The sequence below is a fragment of the Serinus canaria genome, chromosome Z (assembly GCF_022539315.1).
Source record: "Serinus canaria isolate serCan28SL12 chromosome Z, serCan2020, whole genome shotgun sequence".
NCBI lineage: Eukaryota > Metazoa > Chordata > Aves > Passeriformes > Fringillidae > Serinus > Serinus canaria.
Window position 1 is genome coordinate 66,480,642 of NC_066343.1, and position 15,630 is coordinate 66,496,271.

A 15,630-nucleotide genomic window follows, 5' to 3' on the forward strand; every position below is an offset into this window, starting at 1 on the left:
GGTGAGCTCACTTCTCTGTGGAGCCTGTTCCAGTGCCCAACCACCCTCTGGGTGAAGAACCTTTTCCTAATACCCAACCTAAATCTCCCCTGACACAACTGCAGCCATTCCCTCAGGTCCTGTCACTGGTCACTACAGAGAAGAAACCAGTGTCGAAAGGTCTTGGCCTGCAGGTCAGTGCTTGCACCCACACATGACCCTCCCCTGCATGACGCTCTCCAAGAGTGGCATCTGTCTTGCCAGCCCTCCCCTGACACAGAACACACGCAGCTGCTGGCACCAGACTGGCCCTTGCCCCACGAGTGTTCCAGCCAGGGGAAGGAGCCCTGGGCCATGAAGGCCGCTCACGGGCAATGGTGCCACTGCGGGTCACTCAGAGGAGGCCTTGTGGGTTTCGGTGTACAGCTGGAGGCACTGAGGTAGTCAGAGAAGGGCTCAGGGGAGGGAGTCAGTGCGGCAGGAGCCAGTTTCAGTGCTGAGCCCCAGGATGGGGTCACAAAAGCAGCACTGTCCTTCTCCGGCTGGACAAGGCCTCAGCCCTCCTGGCCTGCTGCCACAAGTCCGGTCGCACTGACCAGGGAGCTGGGAAGTGGCTCCTGGGACTTCGAGCTGGGACAGAGGCAGTGCAGGGAGCTGGCCTGTCCCCAGGCTAGGCTGCAGCTGGGCTGACCCAAAATCTGCATGTTCAGCTGTTTTGAGCTCACACACAGCTCTCAGGGCTGTACTTAGTATCATGAGCCAGTACCGGGCTGTACTTAGTATCAGAGCTTGTGCTTAGTATTATGACCCCAAATTTGTGGCCACAAATATGACAGAGTCACCTGCGTGCCCATCCCCAGCCTGGCAGTCCCTGCCCATCATGGTGCAGCTCCTAATTGGAAACTTGTGGGATTTCAAATGTTCAAGAATGGGGCTGGACTGGATGGGCCTTAGAGAAACTTGGTCTGGTGAGTGGCATTCCTGTCCACAGTAGCAGGGGTGGAACTAGATGATCTTTAATGTGCCTTCGAACCCAAACCATTCTTTAATTCTCTTTGATTCTATTAATTGTGTGTGTCACTGCCTGCTGCACACTTACAGTCTGAGCATGGGATCTGGCTGCCAGAAAGGACATAGGGAGGAAAGGCATTCCCTTCTCTCTTCCAGTACGTATCAGGCCTTTCCATTGGACACATGCATTCCAGAGTTCCTTCAGCACTGGTACCTAGTGTCCATGGTCAGTGCCTTTGACCTGAGGATGAGCCAGGTTCTGATGACCTGGGCAGAGAAGGTCCAAGGGGACTTGTCAGGAACCCCTAGCAGTTGACACCTGCAGATTCCCCCCCCTCCCAGCTGGCACATATCCCTCAGATTTTCAAGCACATCTGGACTCCCATCTGGACTCCCTAAATCTGCCCCAGCCCTGCTGTCACCCCATGACTTTACTCCTTCCAGCACTGGGTCCCCACAGTCATGTGGGTCATCTTCTGTAGCATGCAGAGCAGATTCCTGTACCATGAAAATGGGCTTCTTTTTGCTTCCCACATGATGAATCTCTGCTTGCAGGGTTCACCCTGGGAGAGCCCAGCACTTTGCTAAGACCTGCTTTGACATCTGAAAGGAAGCCAGGAGCAACTTTGCTGAACAGCCACTCAGTGATACCTGCAAGGAGAAGGAGACGAGGACAGTGCTGCTGCCCAGGTGTCATGAGGCTGGCAGGACTGACTGCATCTTGGTGCTGGTCCAGAGCTGCCCTGGCCTGGCTCTGCACCTCAGGACATATGAGGGGCCTAAATCAGCAGTGTCCCCAGAGAGCAGGAGCCCTCTTGATGGTATCTAGGGACATCCAGTGTCTCTTCTTCTCACTTAGCATGACCCTGACAAAGCTCATAGGCCCATGTCCCCATCAGGATCCTTCAGGTGACCCTCCAGAACCAGGCCACCAGCAGGGCCACCTGATCACAGCTCCAGTGCTGTCCCATACTGTCCCAATGTCCCATACACATTGCTGTGTACTTTCAGCCTTGCAGGATTCATTGGCTTTGTACCCGTGGCCAGTTTCTTGTTGCCATAGGCTGATAGCCACCAACCTGGATCTTCTTGACTTGAGCCAGATGACCCTGAAGAAGACCTCAGCAGCTTCAAGTTCCATAGCAGCAATCCCAAATCCAGCCTCTGATACCATAACCACCCCTCTGTGCCTCCCCTGCATCCAAGGCTACCCCAGCAGCAAGCACCCAGGGAGTGCTCAGTGTCACTGCCCATAATGCAGGCAGCTGGAAGTCCCCTTTCCTGCCCGAGGCTGACTCAGCACCCTGGGGGGCTATTTGCCAGCACATCACCCCTTCTTCCTTTGGGAAAGCCAGTGCATGCAGGGAGAGCAGCCTGGCTCCATGGAACTTGTCAACAGCCCTGACCATTGCCCCCTCTGAGAGCTTAATCAAAGCAGCTTATGTACTGGCCCTGCCTGCTCTGTGCTGCTCCCTGCCAGAACAGGGGTTTATTCTGCTTCAGTTGTGGATTTTTTTCAGCAGTTTTGATGCACTGCACATCATTTGTCCACAAGGATGTAACAAACTCCAAATGGTGATCTAGCAGCAAAGCCTGGAGTCACAAGCAGAATTCTTCCCTTCTCCTTTTGAGCTGCTGAGGATTAAAGAGAAGTGGCTCTTGGGGTTCATAGTGGACTTGGAGGCCCAATGTTTGTTTTGGGTCTAAGTTTAGAATCTTTGGAGTGCTTCCTTGTGAGTTACCCACAGCCACTGAAACTCATGGCCAAGTTGTCCCAGACTATGGGTCCCAGTCCACAACCCCTTCTTCACCTTCAACTTCACCTTCCCATGACCCAGGAGAAGCAGATTCCAGGCTAAGATGGTGTGATTTCCTGTCTCAAACCTGCTTGGCAGGCTGCAAGCAATCCAAAGGGAACCCCAAACAGCAAGACTCCATCTGTAGTGCCTACGCCCCCAAGATTTCATCTGTAGTGCCTACGCCCCCATCCCTCAGGCCTGAACTGACAGGTCTGACAGCTGGGGGCAACCTATGTCCTCCTGAAGGTCTGGTGTAGGCTGTGGTGAATGCAGGAGGAAGCCTGCAGTGTAGTGTCCCAGCACAGGTAACCCACAGACCCTTCACAGGGATGTGTTGAAATAAGTCTGGGTAGCAGGGAGCTCAATCAGCACCTTTTTTATTAATATGCATCATAAATAAAGAAATAAATAAAGGCGAGACACCTCATTCTAACAGGGAGATACAAATTAGATATGGTGCAACATCTGCTAAGCGATGTACAAGCAGGAGGTAACCTAGCAAGACCAGGGCCCCTTGCCATGGTGAAGCCAGCCCAGGCACGATGCTGTGAACAGCGTCAAGCCGGCCATGGCACCAAATACTGGCATGGCCTTTCATTAACACTGTTCCCCACCTGACAGGCAGGTGAAGATCCCCACTACAGCAGGCGGCATGAACATGGCAAGGAAGGGGTTGACTGGCATTGCCTCTACCAAGGACCCCAGGACCTCCAGTATCCCCTTGTGTTTGTGCACAACACTTATCCCCCCCACCCCACGGCACTGCTCAGCAAGACCAGAAACCCTGTGCCAAAGGGAGCACCACCCCTCCCTCCCCAGGCTCCCCAGCTCCCTCTAGGAGCAACCCCAATCTACTTGCTGAGAGCACTGCCCCCAAATCCCTAGCCCAGTCAGGGACCCTGCCCTCATTCCCTCCCCTCCAGCGCCCTCCACTGAGCATCCCAGGGCTTCCCAGGCACCGGTTCCCTGCTCAATGTGGAGGGCACACGGCCTCCCCCCAAAGCACCCATCTCTGCATAGGGTGGCACTACCCATCCTGGACCTACATAACACTGAACAACCCCGTGCCTTCCTCACAACCCCTCACACCCCTTTGCTCCACACTCACACACGTACCCCGTCCCCCTCCCCTGGCTGTGGCCATGCACAGCCCCAGCACTGCAGTGTGGCACTGCCGGTACAATCCACCAGGAACCACTACAGCACACTAGGACAGGGATGCTCCAGTGTGAGGGAGCCTACTTTGCAGTGCCCCAATAAACACAAACCATCAGCCCAGCCTCGCAGGGACCCTGCCAATGCAGGGTGCTCCCACCCCCTCAGCTGAGGATACCGGGATGATGGATGCTGCAGACTGCACTGCCACCCCCAGGCAGGGGACGGCCAGCATCCTGCATCTCCAGCATCCAACAGTGGGGCAGCACTGCCCTGGCAGGGACTGCCTGGGTTCCTGTAATGTACAAGTCCATGGCCTGCGGGTGCTGCAGACAGTGAGGGGCGGAGGGGGGAGTCAGGCGGTCCCTGGTGTGGCTGCATGCATGGCGATGCCTGGCAATACGAGGTGCAGCGCACAGAAGACCCCGGGAGGCTAAGTTGGCCTTTGGCAGCTGCACAAGGAGGAGCAAGAAGGAACCACCTATGGTTACTGTATTCTGTAATGGCAGGAAAGGTAAGAAACTAGCAAGAAGCTGTGTTTGTTCCTCTGGCAGGGCAGACTACCCAAGAGGAGCCTCAGCAGCCCAGGAAACTGTGCTTGGCCTCCTAAACGTGTCAATAGTCCTCGTCCTCAGGGTGGGTGACGTACATGATGGGCACCAGTCCCTTCTCGGAGCCAAGGCTGCACTGCAGCCAGTCACCATCCACCTTGGAGATGACCTGCAGAATATCCCCTTTGTTGAAGCTCAGTTGTCCCGCCTCAGTGGCAATGTGATGGCAAAGAGCTTTCACCTCACTGCTGGCAGAAGGAAAACAGGGTTAGCTCACCTCAGGACACCCACCCCACCCAGGGACCACCACAGGCCCAGGGGGAGAGGAAAATACCCCCTGCTCCCCTCCCCAGCCAGGCTCCCAGCTGCCCCCCCAGCTCCCCATCACCTGCTGAATGCAGAGCTGTGGTGGATCGATGCACAAGCTGCATCACTGCCCCAAACCATCCTCTGGTCCATGACTATAAAGGGGCCCAGGCAAACTGCAACAGTAGAGTCGTGCCACCCTCAACCTAACACATTCCAGCACCAGCAGGATTGTCCACTTGGTGTCACTCACCAGGCAGGGTGAGGAGACATCCCCCGGACTGGTTGTGCCACAGCAGGTGCCTCAGGTGGTTCTGGATGCGGAGGGTCTGGCTCGGGGGCTGCTTCACGCCACATGCTAGCCCCAACTGTCTGGGCCACCAGCTGGAAGACAGACTTGTCCAAGCTCAGCCAGCCAGAGGGCAACCTAGAAGGAGGAGACAGAAGCAGTCAGTGGCAGGAAAGTGCACCCAGGGAAACTGAGTAGGTGCTCTCACGGCAAGGTCATGCCTTAGAGGTTTGGCTTCATGCACTAAGTGCACTGCTAGGCAGTGCCCTGGCTAGCAGTGCACTTGGCTCTCCAGGCAGGGAGGGCTCCAATGTAACACCACAGCCTGGACTGGGAAGGGCATTTCCAGTGGTCATTTTCAGGAGCAGTAAGGGTGTATAGAGGGAGAGGAAGTGCACAGGGGTCTCAGCTACTGGCAACTTCACCCTTCCCCCACACCTATTGTAAGCAACAGGGATGGCTCTATGTTCTGCTCTCAACATGTGGTTTTGGGAGGGATGGGGTGATAATGGGGCCATATAGCAGGGTTTAGATGCCAAGTCAGTAACAGCTCAGGCAGAAGAGGAAAGCCTATGAGATGGACTGAGCAAGGGTATGGGAGAAATTAAGGCAGGCTGGCAGGACTGAGCAGGGTTACAGACCCTTGATGTACCACCATGGTGTAGCCCAGTGGTTAGCTCATGGCCTGACTTCCACCTGTACTGCCATACTCCAGGTTAACCAGCCCTTCTCAGCCCCAAACCACCCCTGCCCTTACCTGTTTGGTTGTCTGGGCTCTTTTTGTACCTTCCTGGACCCAAACAAGTGTCCCCACTTGATGGGCTGGCTGGCCTCTGATGCACTGGTGCTGCTGTCCTCTTGGGGGGCTGCTGCTGCTCTTACTCTTTGCTGAGCCTCCTTCTCTTTGCTGCGCTTTAGCTCTGTTAGCACAGAGTCTGGGGGGCTGCCCATCCAGAACGGCCAGCTCCGTTCCTTCACCTCTTCACTGACCACTACCTGCTGGGGCTTTTCCAAGGGCTCTTCCACGGCTTCAGGACTTGGCTTGCTGGCTGCCTTGGGCCTCTCCTCCAAGGTGCCCTCAGCAATGGGACAAGCCTCTGCACCCTCCACCACTCCTTCTCGGGGAGGTGGTGCTTTGTGGGTCTCGACTGATCCGGGTGCAGGATTCAAAGCCGCTTTCTTCTTCTCAGAGCGGATGAACTTTGAGCCTTCAGCTGAGCTCTCAATATAAATCTGAGAGGTCTGCATGAGCTGGTACCACCAGCCTGCCTGCTTGTCCTTCTTCCCCTCCCACATGCTCTCTCGCATCTTGCTCTGCTCTTCCTCCCTGTCACCTTCTCCGCAGGAGGCCCCCACTCCCTTGACCCTCTTCTCACTTACAGCTTGCTGTGGGCTGTGCTCTGGTGAGATGTCACCATCTTGGGCACCCCCTTGGCATGTTTCAGGGGCGGTGCTGCAGCCATCAGGATCCTCACTGCTGCCCCGGGTCCGCATCAGCTGCAGGGTGGAGTGCACGGAAAGCAGCAGGTCCTGCTTCACACGCAGCAGCTCCTTTTGCTGCTGCTGCTCTTTGCCCATCTGCATCAGGTGGTGCTCGAAGAGGAGGTCTAGGTTGAAGGGCAGCAGGGAGAGAGGCTGGAGTAGGAGCAGGAGCTCCTCAAAAAGAGGTTGGCACACACTGTGAGACAGGCACAAGAAGCCCACTGGTTGATAGTGTGCCAGGATGATGTCTGTAGGAAAAAAGACATCAATCAGAGGAGACACTCTTGCCACCATTGCCAAGCCACTAGAAAGCTGCTGAAGCCATGAGGAAAGGAGATGCACACCAGTTTTTGGTCACAGTGTGAGGCTCAGGCCTGGGTCAGGGAGCACCAGATGCTCTGTGACCTCTCAGAAAACTGGCACAGACAGAGCTTTCCAGTTGTACCTGCAGCCAGGACTTGCCTGGCAGACTATCAGCCCAGATGACCTCTGCCACCAAATGCCATGGAAGAAAGATGGGAATAACCTGAGAGCCCCAGCTTTTGCTCACACTTTCAGGTCTTAATGATAATCTAATAGATGGCTGTCTTCTGCTTCAGAAAGCCAGGAGTAGCACAGACCCTATTCTATTCTATTCTATTCTATTCTATTCTATTCTATTCTATTCTATTCTATTCTATTCTATTCTATTCTATTCTATTCTATTCTATTCTATTCTATTCTATTCTATTCTATTCTATTCTATTCTATTCTATTCTATTCTATTCTATTCTATTCTATTCTATTCTATAACAGACACATTCAGTAAAATCTGCTTTTTGTATGTCAGGTTTTCCATTTCTTCCTATTTTCCATGCCTGAAAAGTTTCAGGTAAGTGTGCACATCTCCAGGCATACAAAATTCTCAGGCACTGGGCAAGGAACATAGAAATTTGGGGAGACATAGGTCTGATTTCCTGCAGATAGACTGAGGGATCTGCACTGAAAGATTTGGGTACTAGCTGTGGGTGGGAAGGAGAATCAAAGTCCAGTCAGGTGGAAGGACCTGCATGATGCTTGGACTTCCACCTGGGATTTCCCTGCTACATTGAGACTGTGTAATAGCTTAGTCCTTCACCTCAGGGTAGAGAAGAGCTGCCCAAGCTGAGAGAGCAACAAGAGAAACACATTTCCATCCCATGCTCTATTTGTGTGCAGAGTTTGACTCCCACTGCAGCCCACAGCCTTAGGCACTTACCTTCATGGTTGTAAAGGTGGTTGAACCAGAACTCCAAGGACCGGATACTGCAGGAATGGAAAATTAATAGAGTAAGAAATAAACAGTGAAAATCTATTAACCCATTCATCCTCATTGTTCTGCAAAAAGAAGTGTGTCTGGAAAAGGGCATTTACAAAGCATGAGCTTGGGAACCTCAGGGAAGGGACAGCAGCTCGGTGCCATCAGCATGCCCTGATCACAGACACCCAGCCTATCACTGACCATCTACACGGCTTTACATGTCAACTGTAACCATGAACAACTGTGTTTGCAGTAAGATTCCTCACTGTTCTCCTCCTATGTCCTTGACAGAGCTTTGTTCTGCTGGGAGGAGGCTGCTGTGGAAGAGGCAAATAATCTACAAAACTAAGACCAGTGCTGGTGGCTCAGCCCAAAATATGCCAGTGGGGAAGAATGGGGTCACCCTGTGTGGGGAGAGCAGGGTAGAGCTTGTTCCTGCCTGGAGGAATTCTACAACATCTGGAGATCTTGGGAACTGTTGCCACTGCCAGAGCTCTTGCTGACCACCAGAGAGGAGCAGGGAATCACCATCATAGCAGTGCTTATCCCTTCACCCACAAAAACATATTGCTGCCTTCCTCTGTTAAACACAGCAGAGTGTGCACGTTCCTTATGCAAACCAGGTGGGCCAGTCTGGAGTCCTGGACCAGGGCAATTTCTCCTTCAGAACCTCATGCCTTGGGATCCACTGCAGCTCCAGGAAACAGTGGTTAAAGAGGAATTTCCAAGAGTAGCTCATATATATGTCTAACCTCATATGAAGTTGGACAGAGTTTTCTCACCTGATGTTTTGGGGCTAAATCAGACTGACCCAGTTCTTCACTTGGCTACAGTCACTCATTCTCACTCCTGACCTGGAAGGAGTTCTCTGAGGCTTACAGCTTCTTCCTTTCCTAGCCTGCTTCTGGGAAGTGGCTTCCCAGATTCTTAAGTTTTTTTCATGGTCAGTTGTGACTGCCTACAGTCAAGGACCAACAGCTGCTGCCAGCCCTGGACAGGGACGTGCAGCCACCCCAGAGGCCCTGCTTACTTGAGGAGGCCAAAGATGAACGCGTTGAACCTCATGGTGTGGTTGGTGAGCTCTGTGTACTGGCTGATCTTGCTGTAGAGGCTGTGCAACAACTTTGTAGAAGGCCCTGTGGAGAGAAGCAAATTGTTGAGATTAGCTGTGGTGAGCAAAGCCAAAACTGCACCACAGGATGGAGCATCAAGGCAAGACAGACACTGTCTGGGCGTCCATGTCTGTGTGTGCACCGCCTCTCCACCATGCCAATGTGAGCTCACTCCATACCAGCACTTAGACTACACATGGGAGATGGGCTGTGATCCATCCCAGACCACCACTCCAAAACTCTGAGAGAGTTTCATTACCAGGACCTGCCTCCCACACTTCAGTGACAATCACAGCCACTGGCTCAAAATCAGCGTGTAAAGAGAATATTGTGGTGTGCTTATAATTTGGGGTGTCTGCAATCATAAAAATAACTGCAGAGCTGAAGATTTGCCATATGAGGCTTCCCAGTATGATGCAGAAATCAATGTGGAATTAATTTTGTTGGGGTTTTTTCCTCCTTTTTTTATTGTTTTGGCCTGTTATGGAAGAATTTGCAAATTTCAGGGGAAATGGCAATAAATACTTGGGAAGAACGGCACAGCGTCCCCTCCATCCTTGCAAGAGATGGTACATGTACACCCTGTTCCAAGCAGGAAAATGGGTGTTTTGCACTCTCATCCTTAGGGCCAACCTTCCCCAGCACCTCCCAACCACAACTACCATGGACACTGCTGCACAACATCCATACCAAGCTGGGTGGATGCCTCCACCACGCTCCAGGGGATGTTCCTCCTCTGGCCAATGATCATGTCCAGGACGTAAGCCTTAAGCCCATCACTCAGGATGTCCCGGACAGCTGGGCACAGGTATTTCAGGATGAGATGCCCCACATTGGGGCTCACGGAGCTGTTCCCAAGTTTGGCCTAAAGGACAACAGGCAACAGGGAAAGTGTTGCTAACCATTTTCAAGGTACAGAGGCATGGAAACAGTTCACTCCCACTACAGGCACCCAGCAAGCAATATCCAGGCAGCTCCTTGAACATGCAGGGTCTTTGCTTTCACTCCTAATGCTTCATACACCAGTTCTGGATTGCTCTCTGCAAGCTCTTCCCCATGCTGGGAAGAGGCAGTAACTTGAAAAAAGAATCTCCTAGACTGTGAAGAGGATATCCCAATTAGAAAGGATGCCTGGTTCTCCCAAGAGGGATAAGGCTCTCCTGCTGGAGGAAGAAAAGAGCTGGGGATATTCCTGCTGCTGTAGATTTTCTTGTAGCTAATTTTGGATTAGGAAGCACCAGCCCACATAGAACTACCAACACTGAGGGGTTATGGAACACTAAACTCAGTGACATGTCAAGCTCTAACTCCTAGAAATTACTATAAATAAACAGATAAGGGCAAAATGGATGGCCAGAGCTCAGACTGAGGTGAACAGGAAGCATGTAAGAGCCCAGCACCAGCAGAGCAGGGACACATTCTGCTGCTTACAGTCTTTGAGTTGCCAAGGGGTCTATCCAAATGGGTCAGGCAATGGTGCTCAGGGCACAGATTTTACCAGCTGAGCTGGAATTATACTGACCAGTTGGCACAGGTTCACAAAAGCCCTGAACTGAAACTGAACTTGGCTCAGGAATAATCCCATCACATCCACTGAGCATGGCAGCAGCAGGGATGGATGCTACCTTTTGACAGGTGAATGCTCAGCCCCTGGCTCACTGATGTATAAAGAAACCCAAGGCTAAAACCACAGCATTGTCTGATAAGCAAAGTAATGGGGAATGTTGCAATTATTCCTCAAACCCACACTGCAAGTATTGGAAATTCACAGTGAAGCCCTAAAAAGCCATGGGAATCTCAACAGCTTCAGTTATGTTGCTCAGCAATCTCTGCATCAGCAGCAACCGTAATTAGGACAAAATTACACCGGGCTCTGAGATAAGATTGAATGTTTTTGGAATCTGTCCCAGTCAGGTTTCTCCTCAGGGATGGCATGCCAGGGGAGTTGTCATGTCCAAATAGTGTCACATTGCTGCCCAGAGTCGCCTGACTGAAGCCAAGCATTCAGCACTGAGAGGAGGCACCACAAACATGCTGGGTGTCACAGGACTGCAAACAATGCCTGGTACAAACACAAGCAAAATTGCTCTGCTTCTGTGTTATTCCAGAAATGGGGGATGAGGGAGCACAGGCCAAATACAGCCAGCCCCAGGACAGCCTAGATGCACTTCTGTGTTACTCCAGAAACTGGAAATGAAGGGAGCAAGGGCTTAAAGCAGCTAGCCCCTTAGATGTACTCTAATGTATTCATGGTAAGGGCTACCATGGGTGTGACCAGCTGTCCAGATGGGTGAAGTCTGATGCACTTTTTTATAATTATTAAAATGATACATCTCATATTAAAATGTGAGACGCTGAGGGATGGGGAACACTGCACTGTACCCTGGTAACAGTGCCAGACCAGAGTCTGGGACATGTAACTGAGCAAGACACATCCTACAACTACCTCCAACTCAGAGCCTAAGCTGGACATTCCTATGTGTTTAATAAACATAATTTCCCTGTGTTTTTCTGTTCTTCCTTTAAATACATCTACTTACTGCATCATGCAGCAGGAATTGACATAGATTTACTATCTGCTGCATGGTGTACCATCACCTTTGTTTGATTTGTTCTTGGTACCCCTTCCTTTGTTAGATAACCTGTAGGTTTTGACTGGAAGAGAATGGAGAGGCAATCTTGTTCTGTACTCTCCATGCAACACAGAACAGAGTTGGATGCAAGACATACCTTCACCCCTGGATCCCTGCTGGTTCCAAAGTGAGCCACAATCAGGTCAACAGCAGTGTTGATAGCCTTCACAAGACCTAGTGGAAAATAACAGGTCAAAGAGCTGCCTGAGGGGCTGCTGGGATGGACTCTGACAAAACACTCCTGAAAGTAATCAGACAGGGGCACTGCAAGCCCATGCCTACACATAAGCCCTCTCTGCTAAAACACATGCAGAGACTTTCCTAAATCCTCATCAAATCTCTTCCTACTGGCTCCAGCACTCACCTATCAGATTGCCAGTAGGACAACCTGTCAATATTCCCAAGGGTCACCTCCACACCCCATGCCCTGAGGCAGCAGAGATGGGATCTGAGGCAATGTGTCTGTTGCTGCCTTGATGCCACAGGCTGGCAGGGCAGAAGCCTTGCATTTGGTAGGTTCTGTCATAACCTTCAGTAACAAGCCAGTGGTGTATAATCTGTCAGCTGCACCAGAATAATGTGAGAACACAACTGAAACAGAAGGGAAAGCTGCCACCTGGTAATCATGAGCACATAGCTGCCAAAGGCATGGGAACCTTTCTGCACATCTCTTGCCTCTGAAATGATAACAAATCAGCTGTCAACTCCTGCCAGCCCTGCCCTTAGCATGGATCCCACCACAGCCATATCTCATCCTGCTCTAGAGTCTTTTCTCCCACCTTTTTATATAATTAATACAATTTTATACTACTTATGTAGGACTGAACAGACTTTAACCTAAATTACAAAATCTCAGCACATTGCATCATACAGATACACACAGGCTTACCTTTGTACACAGAGCCTGGGGTGGCAGCATGCCCGGCCTTAGGGTCATAGACACCTGTGTCTGTCTGCTCACTCTGCCCATTCCTGTGCACCTAAGATCCTTTCTAATCATATTTCCTGGGAGAAGCAGCTCAAGCACACTCCATGGCACATTACATGGTCCACCAGAGATTAATGGACTCACCCTTCTTCTGCAGCAAGTCAATGGAGATGGACTCTGTGTTGCCATCTGGGGAGAGGCAGAACTCAGCAGGAGGTTTCTCTGCTAGCGAGAAGTAGTCAGGGAAGAAGTCATTGTAGGTAAGCTGGAGTTGCCTCATAGACTGCCCTGCAGGGATAAGACAGAGGGGACAAGAATCAGCCCCAGTCCCACACACCGAAGCAGCAGCTTTCATGCCACCTGTCCTCTGCTGGGACGGTGAGGCTACAAGCTTGTTGCTACCCCAGCAGTGGTTTGCAATGTGTGCCTGCACAACTGATCCCCATGGCCTACACAATACCACTTCCAGCTTGACTGGGGGCCCACATGCTCTGGAAGATGCTGTGGAAGGTTCACTCTCATGGGCTAGGGCTAAGGGAAACCTTGCTGCACCAGACTCCCCATGCTGCTGCAAGCTGGGTCAGAAGTCAGCACAGAGAAAATCATTACTTGTTGCACACAGGCATCCACACACAACAATCTGCGTGTTTGATGCCTGTTCTCTGGGATGACCTCTCTTTTCAAGGGGTGACATACATAGTTTTCACATGTGCTTGTCTTCCATCTGTCTGACTCTGTGTTATGCATTTTCCCTTGAAGAAATATGGAGAAACTGTTTGGGTTGGTGGAGTGAGCTATAGGGCTTTGGGGAATTCCCTCCATGGCTTGAGGCTAGCCCTGCAGAATGCTCTTCCTCCCACAGACAGACCACACTGTTCTCCCCACAAGAGTCTCGGAGGTTCAGTCAAAATCAGCCTGCCCCTGCACAGGTTTTGGAGGACAGGGAAGATCTTAAGGGTAAAGCCTGTAGAAGACAGAGTCCTGCGAAGGTCTTTAGTGTCATCAGCTGCCTCATGAAATGTACAGTTCAGCACCCAGCACATTGTCAGGGCAGGGGCACAGGATAGTCAGGCACCAAGGGGCACAGATCTGAGATCTCCAAGGGCCCAAACTCCTGTGTCAGACAAACTACAAGCTAACCACAGTCCAGGAGCACTTATCGAGGTCTAAGCAGGCTCTTGGGCCATTCACTTTGTCCTTCAACCAAGCTCAGAGGTGGACCTGACTGCTTTCACCTCATGGAGAAGGAAGGCTCCACAAAGATTTGAACCAGGGAAGGAATTTTCACCTTCCTCTTGAACCCTTCAGCCTCACTGTGAAGAGATGTATCATCCCTCCTGCTCTGAGTAGGCAGAGCAATGATGAATCCAAGCTTAACCTGAGCCTCAAGGAAACTAAGCCTGAGTCCCAAGGTCACCTCCCAAGACCCCCCGGCAGAAAGGTGGTGCGCACCGTTCAGCTTGCAGTAGAAATGGCTGGTGCTGAGAGCGCCAGGGAGCTCAAAGATGGGGTTGCCCCGGTTCAGCCGAGGCTCTTGCTGCCTCCTGTCCAGGCTGCCCGCTAAGCTGGGCAGCCCTGAAACGCGGTCCAGACCCAGGGGGTTCCTCCGCCTGTACTCCCGCCACTTCAGCGCTTGGGGGGAGAGGTGGTTCGCTGGGATGCCATGGGCAGTGAGCAACAGACAGGATGACAAGAGCACATGGGAGGATGTGGAAGGGAAATGGGAAGAGAGAGTAAGAGAATGGAGGACAGAGAAAGAGAGACAGCACATTACTCAGAGGTCCAGCAACATTTTGGGACATTAGCACACACACATGGAGACAGGTGGATGCCACTGCCTGGCAAAGCAGGGCAGGAGCTTGGGTGCCCTCGCGGCTGCAGGCACAGAGGCAGCAGGTTTGGGGTGCAAGCACCTGGCATGGGGTGCTGTAAGACCAGCAGCACACACTGCCCTCTCTGGAGACACAGTGTAGGAGTTGGGACTGGAGGGACATGCTCTTATTGCAGGCCTTCCTACAGCATCCAGATGCAATTTTATCCTGGTCTGCGGCTATAGGAAATGGTGGCACTATCGGGAGCAGACATAGCTACAGGGAGCTGTAGATGCTCCAGACTAGCAGGTCTTGGAGGATGGGTACCTACCATTGACAGGCCGTATTCCCATGCTGCTCAGGGGACCAGAGCTGCTGGTCTCACTGCCACTTCTCCAGTGTGAGTCTGCATGGCCTCCTACTCTGCTCATGGACATGCCACCCACCGAGAGGGGTGGGAGGGACCCACTGTGGAGTCGGTATTCAGAGAGTGGTGGGCTTGGCTCAAGCGGGGCCTTCTTCTTGGGAATCAGCTTGGGGTTCTCCTTTTGCCTCAGGGTGTCAGCTTTGGTGGCTTTGGAGGGCTGCATGGCACTGACAGCAGGAGACGACCTCGTGGGAAGCAGGTTAGCAGAGATGGGGCAGGACCTGCTTCTGGGGGGCTGGCTGTCTTCAGCTCTCTCAGAGGTGGGCGAGGAAGAGGAGTCCACGCTTTGGAAGAAAGGCACGTTGCATCGCACGGGGGAGTAGCTGCCCAGCGGGGATGGACGGGTTGTTTCGGGGCCAGGCTTCTTGATGCCCCCATCACCGCGCGAGGCAGCTCCGTCTGCTGAGCGCTGCTGGGTCACGAGCGTGCCATGGGCTTGGCTCCCTGCCACCACTGCCTGCTCTGCCGAGGTGGCCAAGGCTGAGGACTGGGAAGTGGAGATCTGCTGGCTGGCAGGCCGGTTGCTGGACAAGCTGTAGAGCTGGGAAAGGCTGGAGGCAAAATGGCTGTGCAGGGCACGTGCCTTGGGTGGCTTGCTGAAATGGTGCTGAAAAACAAAGGGCTGGATGGGCAGAGTTGTGGGACGCTGGTCCTTGCTGTAGCGTACCACTGGCTTGCTATCTGTGCCACCACCTTCAGGGAGAGAATGGGGAAGAAAGTGTGAGGAATGGGCAGAGCAACAATCATCCTCAGCCAAGCAGAATACCAGCAAAAGGGAATGTGCTCTCTGCTGCAGGAGGAAGAGGATGAGCTAGAGGCCAGTTACAGAGTGGTTCAAGTCTGAACTGGTTACACACATCAAGAGCTG

At 52.4% G+C, this 15,630-nt stretch overlaps 1 protein-coding gene across 10 annotated transcripts in view; it reads right to left on the minus strand.

The window, feature by feature from the left end:
• Positions 1-3,150: 3,150 nt before the first annotated feature.
• The window catches only part of RUSC2 (RUN and SH3 domain containing 2), a 57,569-nt gene continuing 45,089 nt past the window's right edge, over positions 3,151-15,630 (minus strand). For 8 of the 10 annotated variants that reach the window (XM_050986654.1, XM_018922933.3, XM_018922935.3 and 5 more), the window contains 10 exons: positions 14,667-15,455; positions 13,977-14,177; positions 12,669-12,812; positions 11,694-11,770; positions 9,654-9,828; positions 8,882-8,987; positions 7,810-7,856; positions 5,848-6,820; positions 5,055-5,228; positions 3,151-4,743 (listed from right to left, as the gene is read on the minus strand). In XM_050986654.1, coding sequence (XP_050842611.1) covers positions 4,560-4,743; positions 5,055-5,228; positions 5,848-6,820; positions 7,810-7,856; positions 8,882-8,987; positions 9,654-9,828; positions 11,694-11,770; positions 12,669-12,812; positions 13,977-14,177; positions 14,667-15,455 — 2,870 coding nt within the window. In that variant the 3' untranslated portion in view covers positions 3,151-4,559. The remainder of the gene's footprint in view (positions 4,744-5,054; positions 5,229-5,847; positions 6,821-7,809; positions 7,857-8,881; positions 8,988-9,653; positions 9,829-11,693; positions 11,771-12,668; positions 12,813-13,976; positions 14,178-14,666; positions 15,456-15,630) is intronic. The other 2 variants (XM_018922938.3, XM_018922940.3) reach the window with 2 other exon arrangements.